The 14,402-nt window shown below is 32.5% G+C and overlaps 1 protein-coding gene across 3 annotated transcripts in view; it reads right to left on the bottom strand.

Annotated features, from left to right (window-relative positions):
* The window catches only part of LOC114335972 (uncharacterized), a 130,046-nt gene that overhangs the window by 5,143 nt on the left and 110,501 nt on the right, over positions 1–14,402 (bottom strand). For all 3 annotated transcript variants that reach the window (XR_007696732.1, XM_050645248.1, XM_050645247.1), the window contains exon 4: positions 6,705–7,094. Coding sequence is in view for 2 of the 3 variants with exons in the window: in XM_050645248.1 (XP_050501205.1) it covers positions 6,705–7,094 (390 nt within the window). In the remaining variant the exon portion in view is untranslated. The remainder of the gene's footprint in view (positions 1–6,704; positions 7,095–14,402) is intronic.

Raw genomic sequence — 14,402 nt, 5'->3', positions numbered from 1 at the left:
GAATAAATTCGATAGTTCGTAAACCGGCAACATTAAGGAAAAATCCCGAAACAGGTAGATTTTTATTTTTAAATTTTGATATTTTAGCATATATATCACATAAGTGACGTCATCTATCTGGGCGTGATGACGTAATCGATGATTTTTTTAAATGAGAATAGAGGTCGTGTGCTAGCTCATTTGAAAGGTTATTCAATTCCCTATTCAGTAATGTAAACATAATTATTTATACAGGGTGTCCAAAAACAATTTTTTAAATTAAATTAATTGATAAAAAAGAAGAATGTATGTAATTTATTTAATGTATGTAGATAAGGACACACCATTAAACTTGATAAAAATAATAAACTTAAAGATAAAACCCATAACTAAATTAAAATTCATGGTGACGTTTCAATTATTACTTTAATCATCGTCAGAATAATAAGTTTCTTGAGCGGATGCTTTAAAATAATTTTAAAGGAACAAACAATAATTAATGAAAACGTAAAAAATGACATTGACAATCATTGGGTTGTCAATAATTTCAAAGACGCCATGTCTTGTTGCGTGTTTAAGTTTAATTCCAAATTCAGCGGTATTACAACATATGACTGATTCTGACCACCCTATTAGTCGTAAGGACTTCTCAATCATTGGTCATGCAAGTTCTCCAACGGAACTGAGCATCAAGGAGGCATTATCCATATTTCTTTTGAAGCCACCCTTAAACACGCAACAAGACATGGCGTGTTTGAAATTATTGACTTAACCCAATGATTGTCAATGTCATTTTTTACGTTTTCATTAATTATTGTTTGTTCCTTTAAAATTATTTTAAAGCATCCGCTCAAGAAACTTATTATTCTGACGATGATTAAAGTAATAATTGAAACGTCACCATGAATTTTAATTTAGTTATGGGTTTTATCTTTAAGTTTATTAATTTATTTAATTCAAAATACTTCTTACTCTTATCATAAAACAGAAAAAAATGTTTATTTAAAAAATAAACATTGATTTTCGCTTAAATTCAATGTTCAAGCCAGCTCCTGCTAGGCACCTGCTCTTTGGAAGTTTGAACATTTAATTTAAGCGAAAACCAATCTTTATTTTTCAAATAACCATTTTTTTCCTGTTTTCTAACAGTAGTAGGTAAATGTATTTTGAATTAAAAAAAATTACATACATTTTTCTTTTTCTGTCAATTAATTTAATTTAAAAAAATTGTCTTTGGACACCCCGTATAAATAATGATGTTAATGTTCATATTACTGACTAGAGAATTGAATAACCTTTCAAATGAGCTAGCACACGACCACTATTCTCATTTAAAAAAATCATTGATTACGTCATCACGCCCAGATGGGTGGCGTCACTCTTGTGATATATACGCCAAAATATCATAATTTAAAAATAAAAATCGACCTATTTCGGGATTTTTCCGTAAAGTCGCCGGTTTACGAAATAACGAATTTATTCCTTTCATTTGCACCATACTGTATACAGCGAACACACTATACGTCAAGTTTTTGAGGAATGGCACTGTTATATTGGCGTCATTACCAGAAGAACTGGAGCAAACTATGAATAGGCTGGGCACGCAGAGTACAGAATTTGGTTTGAAAATAAATATAAAGAAAACCAAAGTAGGTAATGATCATCGATAGAGTCTGAAACATGGCAGGTTACCAAGTGGACAGACAATTTAATTATTTAGGCTCCGTTCTTACTAACAGTGGAGGATGCGAAGACGAGATTCGTAGACGCATCACAATGGCCAGATCGGCAACAGCCAAACTCACAAAAATATGGAAGAACACTGGCATTACAAAAAACAGAAAATTACTCCTTGTTCGAGCATTAATATTTTCTATCGCCATCTACGCTTCAGAAACTTGTGACATCAAAAAAGTCGATTCGAACTATATAATGGCATTTGAAATGTAGGTCTACCGTAGAATGCTACGCATATCACGGACCGCAAATCGCACAGATAATTCAATACTAGCAGAAGTTAACACAAAAACTAGACTCGCCGCAACTATCAACCAAAATACATATACTGAGATATTTTGGACATATAACTAGAAAAAGAGAAGGCATTGAACGAATGATAATTGGAGGCAACAACGTAGCGGGCAAAAGATCCAGAGGAAGATCTCCAGTACGATATTCGGACCAAATAAAGGACAATACTGGTTACTCATTCTCCGAAGCAAAACAACACACACAGGAGAGAGAATTGGACAGAAATAGTCAAACAAATTACATGACGACACTACACACTTATAAAGGAGAAAATATAGAGGAGGAGAAATATTCGTCATTGTCTTTCACTCTTATGTTTTCTAAATTTTCTAGACCTCTGACTATTCAGATAATTGTTCAATGATTTACCACTCTTGATTGGCACTTTAGCCACATTCATTATTTACATGTGAACAGAGATTTTTTAGGTTATCAATGGCATGGTTATGTCCATAGATATATAAACTGCTTGTCAAAAGTTAGGGATATAGAAAATTATGCTGATTTTCATAGTTGATCTTTTCGTGAATAGACGGATTCCGCTATTTTTTTCTATTTTAGATTTTTCTTTAGTATTTACACAGTTGTGTAAAGGTTTACTCAAACTTATGTTTTGTACTTATACCGGGTGGAAGAAAAGAAATGTTTTCTTATGTTAAGTTTGAGACGGTAGGGAGAACGAGGTACAAATGTGAGTATACATAAGAATCATATTGTAGTCTTATGTTTTGTGAACATGTTGTTGTTTGAATTTCCCTGATATCTTTAGAAACAAGAAAAATAGACGGTTTTGTAATTTAACATGTGTTTTAACCGAAACAAAAGTTTGAGACACCTTGTAGGAAGAAAAAGGCACAAAGGTGAGTGTACCTCGATATTATGTTGTAGTCTCATATTTTGTGAGTATTTTATTTTTTTAATTTCTCTGATATCTTTAATAACAAAGAAACTAGACGGTATTACTCTTTAATATGTGTTTCTATGTTTCACATGTGTGATGTGACGCATGTCGTCAGTTACAACACATATTAAAGAGTAATACCATCTAGTTTCTTTGTTATTAAAGATATCAGAGAAATTAAAAGAATAAAATATTCACAAAATATGAGACTACAACATAATATCGAGGTATACTCACCTTTGTGCCCTTTTCTCAGTACAAGGTGTCTCAAACTTTTGTTTCGGTTAAAACACATATTAAGTTACAAAACCGTTTATTTTTTTTGTTTCTAAAGATATCAGGGACATTCAAAAAACAAAATGTTCACAAAACTTAAGACTACAAAACGTCCTCCCTACAGGGCATCTCAAACTTAACATAAGAAAAACATTTCTTTTCTTCCACCCGGTATAAGTACAAAAAAAAGTTTGAGTAGACCTTTGCATAACTGTGTAAATACTAAAGAAAAATCTAAAATAATAAAAAAATTAGCGGAATTCGTTAATCTGTTTACGAAAAAATCTACTATGAAAATTCAGCAGAATTTTCTATATCCCTAACTTTTGACGAGCAGTTTAATACACTAGATTGCGCCCTGCCATCTTAAAATGGGTGACGATTGCGACAGAGATAAATGAGCCTATTTGGTCGGTAGTCTCTTTCTAATTCAAGGGGAGTATCGACGACGTCACTATCCTACTCTATCGAGTATTATTTAAATGTTATGACAGTTCGAGCGGGTGGTGACGAGAAATGGTCTTTGGTTCAGAACGTGGATAATCTGGGTTCGAATCCCATACCAATTTTTACTTTTTTTTATTTTTAATTTAATTAATATTGCGTTTATTAGATATTATTACATCTCTAAAGTAAATCTATGCAAAGAAATGTATAGCAAATAAGAAAAACTGTGTAGGTACCTATAGATTTTAAAAATATAAAAGCCAATGTTATTTTTTTAATAAGTTTATGGTAGAATAGTATTATAAAAAATTATTTGTTAGATATTCATACAAATTACCAATAATTAATATTAACATAATGTACCATCGATTTATTATAATTAGACATTATTTTTATTTATGAAACTATTGTTACAATTTTTTGAAAAGGTAGAAGCAAAACGAACATCATTCGAATAATTCCTAATTTATATTAATAGCGAACGACTTTTATTTTACTATGCAGTTCACAAATTAATATTGTAAGGATAAGTGAACTTATAGTGAAGTGGAATTTATTTTCTTCGGTGAGAAATATCTAAATGTTGTAATGATTATATAATTTTTGTGTTTTAATTTTATTTGTCCGTAGAAAGAGACTTGTCCTATACATTGTATAATATGTCTCAAAGTATGAATAAGCACCTATTTCAATATTTTTTGTATTATTTTTATTACAAAAGAAATAAAAGTACAATTCTACTGTTAACGTATTTTGTTTACAGTAGAAAGTTTTTAATAATTACTAATGTGAGGATTATACTAAATCAAAACCACAAAATGCTAATATTGATTGGTAATTATTATTATACTACCAGTATAATTTAACAATACATACCTATATTGATTTATAGTATGTATTCCAATAGTAACTTACTATACATACATTTATTATCTGCTAGATTTACTTAGGTCCATTTTGCAGACGTAAACATATCTAATAAACGCAATATTGATTAAATTAAAAATAAAAAAAGTAAAGTTTGGTATGGGATTCGAACCACGATTATCCACGTTCTGAACCAAAGACCATTTCTCGTCACCACCAGCTCGAACTGTCAAAACATAATACTCGATAGAGTAGGATAGTGACGTCGTCGATACTCCCCTTGAATTAGAAAGAGACTACCGGCCAAATAGGCTCATTTATCTCTGTCGCAATCGTCACCCATTTTAAGATGGCAGGGCGCAATCTATATTATATTGCCGTGCTTAGCAAAAACGCCGTATCTGCAGAGACATCACATTCGAGTAAACTCGATTTTAGTTTAAGAATTCGTATACATTTACACAGGATACGGCATAAGACGCGGTGTGTTTAATGTGTTTTGGCTTAACTTACGCTTATATATAATATATATCTATGGTTATGTCACCAGAGCCAGGTTATGTTAATTGCTGTAATGTGTATTCAATATTAATAGTATTTAATAAAGTTAGTATTTACTATATAACAAAGTATTCATTAGTAAATACAACACTAACATTACAGAGACAAGAAGATGCAAAAACAGCAAAGAAAATATTACAATGGACGCCGATATGAAGACGAAAAAAAAGGCCCAGAATGAGATGGTTAACTCCAGTGCAAAAACTACCGTGGGATCTCTCTACTATGTACAGCATATAAAGTCGTCACGTATATTATAATCCAGCGGCTCCAACCACTAGCAGAAAACATTATTGGAGAGTATCAGACGGGCTTCCGACGGTTAATATCGACACTGGATCAAATATTTACGGTCAAACAGATCTTGAGCAAATCACGGGAACACGACATTGATGTTCACGTGTTTGTAGACTTCAAACAGGCATACGACTCAGTCAAAAGGAACAAACTATACTATATATTGGCTGAATTGGCAATACCACACAAGCTAATAAGACTCATTAAAACCACAATAGATGAAACTCAGGCATGTCTACAAATACAAAACCACCGGACAGACTTTTTCAAAATTTCGCAGGGACTAAAGCAGGGAGATGGGCTGGCCCCAACATTGTTTAACCTGACCTCAACCGAACAGTTCAACTGGCCGCTTATGCCGATGATATTAATATTATGAGTAGAACATCAACAGGAGCACAGGAAACATACGCAGAGCTAAAAACACAAACAAAAATGCTAGGTCTGGAAATTAACACAGAAAAAAACAAAAATAATGACTCAGACGAGAAGAAATATAGTCCCACAAAACATTATACATGAAGATGACATTGAAACGGTTGGAAAGTTTACATACCTGGGAGTAGAGTAGAAATATATGCCGACGGATCAGAAGATGGAGAAATACGGAAGAGAATAACGCAAGCAAACAGTGCTTATTTTGCCCTCTACCATATATTTCGATCTAAAAGTGTCCACCGAAATACAAAGATGAGAATCTATAAAACTTTAATTCGACCAATAACATGCTATGGCAGTGAAGCCTGGGTCCTGAAAGAAACATCCAAAAACAAACTCGACACATTCGAAAGGAAAGTACTGAGGAGAATACTAGGACCTGTGAAAACGGAATCTTCAGAAGTCGATACAACAACTAACTTTATCAACTTTATAAGGAAGCACTCCTGTCAGACTTCATTAGAATACAAAGATTGCAATGGGCCGGACATGTAATAAGAATGGGAGAGGATAGGCTACCAAAAAGAGCACTGAATGCTAGAATGCATAGAAAGAAACCGGTTGGAAAGCCAAGAAAGCGCTGAGTAAACACAGTAAACAGCGACGCACAAGCCCTTTTAGGAGTCCGTGTATGGAGAAGAGCAGCCACAGAAAAGCAAGGGTGGAGGCAAACAATAAAAAAGGCCAAGGCTCAATTTGGGCTCTAGTGCCGTAGAAGAAGAAGAAGAACGAGATGGTTGGATGACGTGGAAGACGGCCTAAAAACCATAAATATAAGACAATGGAGGAAAAGAGCACAAGAGAGATCTGAATGGAAGGACATAGCCAAACAGACAAAGACCAATCCGAGGTTATGATGCCAAAAGAAGAAGAATAAGAAATAACATTCCAACTTTCAAGTACTTACTTTTTATACTCAGTCTAAACATCTCTCCAAAAGCTGATACAACAAGTGTAATCTCTTTCTTGTGTAATATATTTAAAGTATTAACAACGTTGAGCTGTATCACGCCATCTTTGTGTGCAGTGTTAATATGGTTCAGAAGGTTTGATCTTGTAAATTTCTCGCCACACTTAAAAATACAATCGGTATCTGCCAAATCACAGTTCTTTTCATGTTCCCGAATGTTGTCGGATGTTGTTGAAAAACCACAGCCGATATCTCGATGTCTACACGGATAATTCACTTTAGTTGTCAGTTTCTCTACTGTATAGTTTCGTGTTTTAGTGGCTAAGGAAGTTCGACAATTGGGACAGCATTGAACTTTTTCAATACATTCGTTACACAGACTGTGACCTGAAAAGAGTAGGTACATTAAAATCTCGACTATTTACACTTCTCCAAGAAATTGAATGAATGTTTTTATAATCGTACTATATAATTTAAAAAAAAATTAAATCACTTGGTTTGCGGGAGGGGCCGATCGCCGCCTGGATCCGCTACTGTAAACAGGCTAAGAATAAAAATAAAACTTCCCCAGATTTATTCTACATTTTATTAGTAATTACAGAAATCTGTCAAACATCATTCAGGTTGAAGTAAAACACAAAAAAAAAAAATAAAACGGAAAATTCTAAGAAAAATAATGATAAGAAAAGTAAACTAAAATATGAAAAAAATCCGTTGTTTCCACCACTACCACGTATAACAGCCTCACATCGTCGGCCCATACTTAAAATTAATTGCCGTATTTAATTTCGGTCCAATTCTCTCCAAATATGGATCAGACCCTCTCCCACTTCCTGTAAGTTGATTGGTTGGATCGTAGTACGGGATCCGAATAGGAGGTCGAAATGTACCCAACTGCTTGCCGGATGAAACATTTTTTTTATTAAATTTCATACATAGACAAACACGACCAGCATGGGTTACCTATCAAAATCGTGTCATAGCTATCCTTAAGGGGAAGCCGTAGGGGTTGAAATCAACATTTTAAGCACATTTTTGTGAATTTTTTTTTGAAATTATGAGAGGATAATTTTATTTTTAAATTAAATAAGCATATTAATAGACCAGTCTAGTTAGACTCAAAAATAGGAGTGAGGCTACAATAATTACCATCAAGCTGAAAATTGGCAGGATTGTTCAAAATACCATCATAAATGAAATCTAAAAAGTCCTCATAAATTAGACCCGTGCTAAAAAATTTACGCGGGGTCAAAGGTCACCAAATATGGTTTTTAGCGATTTTCAGCGAAACGGTAAGTTTTATCGTAAAATTAGCTCTAACAAAAAATGTAGATTAGATAATTATCTATTAAAAATATCTTAATAGTTTTTTTCCTAAGAGGCACTGTTTTTGAGATACAACGATTCAAAATGTTGAAAGACTTCTAATCGTCATAATATATGTATTAGTACACCAGGTATATACATAACTGAAGCTGTAATACAAGTAAACATCATATTCTACGGTCAACTTAACTTATATTACACATAATAATATAAGATTATAAATATGATAATGTTTCTACTATACAGCTTGCGGTCTACCGAGGGATGCAATCCATAAGCTGTATTATATTACAGTGCCAACAAAAAAATCTTTACAAAGTGAATGTAACGCGAAAATAATAAGAATTATTTGAATTTTACGGCTTAATCCCAACAAAAATACACAACAAAATACAACAAATGACAAAGTATTAACTTATAATAATTCTTTTTATTTATGCGCCTTAGTTCAATTTGCAAAGACGGTTTTCTCGGAATAAACACGTTCGTCAGCTAATCTAATCACCCTACCTATTCTCTTCTCCGAAGGGTTTGAACATAATAATGAAAGACAACTTTCTAGGCAAAATGTTTATTGCTAAGTACTAATAAATACTTATGCAAATTACATCGTAATAATTTTCCTGGGTGGCGAAATCCTTCAGGTAGATGACACCCTCGAGGTATTAATTAGTCTTGAGTACCACTCCGGAGTGAAAATACGTGTTAAACCTATATTTTTTTATCGTGTATTTCGTGTTATTTTCATTGTTATAACAAAAATGTCAGAATATTGTTTTATTTGCGCGTATTATTTGACGTAATGATAATTGAAACAGCCATAGAGCAATTCAATTTAACAAATACAACTATTGTTGTAGGTGAAGATGTAGACTTGCTCGTATTACTAACTGGTAGAACTCCAATCGAAAAAACTATCTTTTTTTAAAACCTGGAAAAGCTCAACACCAATCGGAAATATATTCATCGAAAAGTTTATCAACTTTTGCAAAATGTCAAAATCATATACTATTTTTACACTTACACGCAATAACTGGCTGTGATTGATACGACATCTGCATTTTTCAGGAGGGGTAAAACGACTGTTTTTAAAATGTTTGAAAAACAAGATTTACTTGAATGTGCTGAAGTTTTTAAAAAAACTAATTCAACTCCACAAGAAGTTATTTCCAACGGAATTAGCTTTCTTCTCTCTATGTATGGAGCGCCTAAGAAAACTACGTGCTTAGATAAGTTTCGATATGCATGTTTTTTTAAAAGTACTCGAAACAAAAAACAAGTGCAGTTATCTTGTCTTCCTCCAACCTCAGCGGCTGCTCATCAACAACTTTTTCGGGTATATTACCAAGTTCAAGTGTGGCTTGGTTATCAGCTAGATCCAAAAGACTGGGGATGGAAATTAGTCGACAGTTCATTAGAACCAATTGAAACTTTACTCCCCCCTGCGCCGGAAAAACTCCTGAACACAATTTTTTGCAACTGTAAAAAGGGATGTAGCGCTAAATGTGGTTGCAAAAAAGTTGGACTGTTTTGTTCGGTAGCATGCACTAATTGTCAAAACCGGTCGTGCTTCAATGTTGAATCCCCAACAATTGAAGATTCATTTCATTCTATCGAGGAGCCATGCGATGTGTCATTATTGGGACAATTTACTTGCACCCAGGATGAACAAGAAGAAGAACAAGAAGAAGAAGAAGAACAAGAAGAAGAAGAACAAGAAGAAGAAGAACTAGAAGATGAAGAAGAGGAAGAAGAACAATGAGAAGAAGAACAAGGGAAGCAGAAGTATTAGAAAATTATGAACCAGTTTGATAAATTTCCCTTTTTTTAAATTTATACCGCTTTATATAAAGTTTAATCATTTTTAACCCTTGCCAATATCAATTATTAAATAGCTTTAAATTAAACAGAATCATAACAGATCTGTGGAATAGGCCTACTGGGGAAACCACGTTAAAAAACGCGCTAAGTACACTACACACTCAAAGGTGGTGTGGAAACATGTGCACATATTATGACGATTACCACTTTTTGAATCGTTATATCTCAAAAACGGTGTCTCCCAGGAAAAAAAGTAATAAGGCATTTTTTATAGATAATTATCTAATCTACATTTTTTGTTAGCACTAATTTTACCATAAAACTTACCGTTTCGCTGAAAATCGCTAAAAACCATATTTGGTGACCTTTGACCCCGCGTAAAATTTTTAGCAGGGGTCGGATTTATGAGGACTTTTTAGATTTCATTTATGATGGTATTTTTAACAATCTTGCCAATTTTCAGCTTGATGGTAATTTTTGTAGCCTCGGATGCGTAAGTTGACCGGAGTATAAGTATAATTCAAAGAATATTAAAAAAATTCTAGAAAAAATATTGAAAAATAATCCAACGGTGGCAAATAAGTTTCTTTTAGTTTTAATGATCTTTGACTTTCAACGAATTTTTTTACAGAAAAAAGGGTGAAAATCAACATATTTATTATTGTTAAACAAAATATAAGCATAAAACAAAAAATATCTCGACAGTGTTACCTCAAGGAATGTCTAAAGAAAATATGTACAAAATTCCAGGTGAGTTGGTCAAGTAGTGTTTGAATGTCAACAGGTTTTGAAAAAAGCAGTTTTGAGAAAAACGCTTTTAAAGGATTGTTTAAATTTTTTTTTGACTGTCAAATCGTAAAGTGATGCACACCAGAATATGTTTTTGAATCGCGGGGTAATTTAGAAAAGAGAATGAGAACAGCTGTTGACCGTTTCCCACTACGCTCAAGCGCGCTGGCGCGAAGATGCTGCAAAGCGAGTCAAGGTAGGGAGATAGTGTTGAATATCCCTATATTCGACTCGCTTTGCATCAGGTTCGCGTCAGCACGCTTGAACGTAATGAACAACGGTCAACAGCTGTTCTCATTTTCTTTTGTAAATTACTACGCGATTCAAAAAGATATTCCGGTGTGCATCATTTTACGATTTAACAGACAAAAAAGTAAATTGAAAATAAAAGTTGACAATACTTTAAACGCTTTTTCCTCAAAACTGCTTTTTTCAAAGGCTGTAGACATTGTAACTCAAAAACTACTTGACCGACCCACCTGGAATTTTGTATATATTTTCTTTAGAGATTCCTTGAGGTAACGCTGTCGAAATATTTTTTGTTTTATGCTTATTTTATATTTAACAACAATAAATATGTTGATTTTCGCCCTTTTTTGTGCAAAAAATTTGGTTGTTTTGATTTCTAAGTGATACCAAAAAGTCAAAAATCGTTATAACTAAAAAAAAACTCGATAGAGTTATCTCGATAAACATATAAGCTAATAAAATCTTTTTGAATTTTTTGTTCTTTGACTTTGTCTTTAAAAATTCGTCACCGTTGGCTTATTTCTCAATATTTTTCCTTGGATTTTTTTTGAGTATTCTTTGAATTAAACTACATGCACTTATTTAATTTAAAAATAAAATAATTTTTATCATACTTTCGAAAAAAAATCACAAAAATATGCTTGAAATGTTGATTTCAACCCCTACGGTCCCCCCTTAATGATAGCTATGACACGATTTTGATAGGCAACCCATGCTGGTCGTGTTTGTCTATGTATGAAATTTGATAAAAAAAAAAATGTTTCATCCGGCAAGCAGATGGGTACATTTCGACCTCTAGACCAGTACAAATAGCAAAAAAACAATAAAAAATTAATAGCAGGATGAGACCAATTCCAAATGAAAGTACACATATTAGATAACATGTGGAACATTTTTCACCAAATCTGGATGAGGGGAACATGGGTTGGGGGAGCGCTTTTAGGGGTGAAAACGGTTAATTACGATTTGCGGCAAAACGGCACATCCTATCGAAAAAAGTTAAATCGCAAAGTTGTAGGCTATAGGAAGATCTACAACTTTTGTAAATAAGCATTTTTCACATAACCTCAAAATATCCGAGAAAATTGGAAAATTCGATGTTTTTGATCTTATTTTTTCTCTCACTGAAAAAAAAAATTTTTGCCAAATATGGTGGAAACTTACCTCTTTATGTCCCAAACACGCTGTAATTTTTTTGTATAAAAATATTTTTTAAAACTCTTGTTTTTTATGTTTAAGGGAAAATGTAAGCATTTTTTCAATTGAAAAATCTCCCGAAATTTTTTTAGCTTTTTTAAAGAAGTTGGCATTTTTTTTGTTTATTGAAACCTCTGTTTTCTGATGGTGTAAAAAAACATATACGTTACTGTGGAAAATTTTGTCACAAAAGGCAAAAATCGGAAATTTATTTTCAACCCCTCACCATTTTCAGATTTTCAGACGTAATGTAAGTTGCATAGCGAGTAGGTGCAGCCCAGCCAGACGCTGCGCCGCGCCGCGGCCATTATGTGTACCATGATGACACATATAGTTAATCAAACGTACGTGTTAAACATAATTTTGTGAAAAGAATTTAGTGACAAATTTATTTATTTTAAAGGAAATTGTGGAATCTACATAAAAAGGTAAATACTACCTGTGTCTTATTCTCAATTAATCAATGAAATATTATCATTTTCTTTCATAAATAGTATGACTAAAATAACCTGAAATTTTTTTATTTTTTTAGTTAACAAATTTTTAATAATAATTTAATACAATATATTTCAAAATAAATTAGAAATAGGTACTTCAGTACAATATTAACAAACAATAATTTCTTTCTTTTGCACAAGCAAATTTAGTTTTACTCAAAGAGAAAATTGTAAAATCATGATTTTGTATTTGTAGATTATCACTATGGATATGGAAGAATCTGTTTGTATAAACTGCAATGAGGCAGATAATAAGCAGTTGTATAAAATAAAAAATGCTTTGAAACGTTTAGTGGAGTCTGGTAAAAAAAGATTTGACAGTAGACACAAAAAATTTGCAAATATGACATCAGCTTTTATTCATAAAAGTTGTCAGAAAAATTATAATGATGATGCTCTAATAACTAAATACCTTGATTCATGGCAAATAAAAGCAATGGAAGGAAAACAAGTTAATAAAGACGCTCTTACTTTTGATTATAAATCTAAATGCTTTTTGTGCGGTGTGCCTATCCCTAAGGTTCAAAAAGAAAAAGTGAGATATGTTCAAAATAAGGAGACAACAGAAAATTTATTAAAACATATTAAAGAACAAAAAAATGTGATTGACGTTGACAAAAACATTTTAGCTCGTTTGAAAAATGTACCTAATTTAGTTGAAGTACAAGCGTGTCATCACAAGGATTGTATGGGTAATTTTTATAGGAGGAGAAGTGACAGAAAGTATTTTCTGTATGATAGTATGAAAGTATGATAATATTTTATTTTTAAATTTTTAGTGCTTTAAAAGCGTGTTCTTTATTTTTTTTAACTATAATTTATTCACAAAATTAAAAATCACAGACAACGGCATTAGTGTAGTAAATTTTTAGAGGTTCGTTGGTTCCTGCTCGCTATGCAACTTATATTACGTCTGAGAATCTGAAAATGGTGAGAGGTTGAAAATATATTTCCGATTTTTGCCTTTTGTGACAAAATTTTCCACAGTAACGTATATATTTTTTTACACCATCAGAAAGTAGAGGTCTCAATAAACAAAAAAAATGCCAACTTCTTTAAAAAAGCTAAAAAAATTTCGGGAGATTTTTCAATTGAAAAAATGCTTACATTTTCCCTTAAACATAAAAAACAAGAGTTTTAAAAATATTTTGATACAGAAAAATTACAGCGTGTTTGGGACAGAAAGAGGTAAGTTTCCACCATATTTGGTAACAAAATTTTTTTTTTTCAGTGAGAAAAAAAATAAAATCAAAAACATCGAATTTTCCGATTTTCTCGGATATTTTGAGGTTATGTGAAAAATGTTTATTTACAAAAGTTGTAGATCTTTTTATTGCCTACAACTTTGTGATTTAACTTTTTTCGATAGGAAGTGCCGTTTTGCCGCAAATCGTAATTAACCGTTTTCGCCCCTAAAAACGCTCCCCCAACCCATGTTCCCCTCATCCAGATTTGGTGAAAAATGTTCCACATGTTATCTAATATGTGTACTTTCATTTGGAATTAGTCTCATGCTGCTATTAATTTTTTATTTTTTTGATCCATTTTAGAGCTATCTGCACTGATTCTTACTATTATAGTCTACTCCTATTCGGATCTTAGACTATCGGTGTCGCTCTTAATCGAAAAGGGAAATTCCAGAGATATTCAGCGGTGTGATGGTTGACCGTAGTTATCGTTAACGTAAAGTTATCCTGTAGTTATGTTATAATCCTCGAATTGGTGTGATGTATCATACTTAACTTAACTACTTGTGTTATTTCTTGATAGTTCTTGAGTTATCTGGTACATCAACTGTCACTTTATAACGCGACGT

This window comes from Diabrotica virgifera, chromosome 3 (assembly GCF_917563875.1).
Source record: "Diabrotica virgifera virgifera chromosome 3, PGI_DIABVI_V3a".
NCBI lineage: Eukaryota > Metazoa > Arthropoda > Insecta > Coleoptera > Chrysomelidae > Diabrotica > Diabrotica virgifera.
Note: the sequence above shows the minus strand (reverse complement) of the source record. Positions and strands in the feature narration are given on the sequence as shown.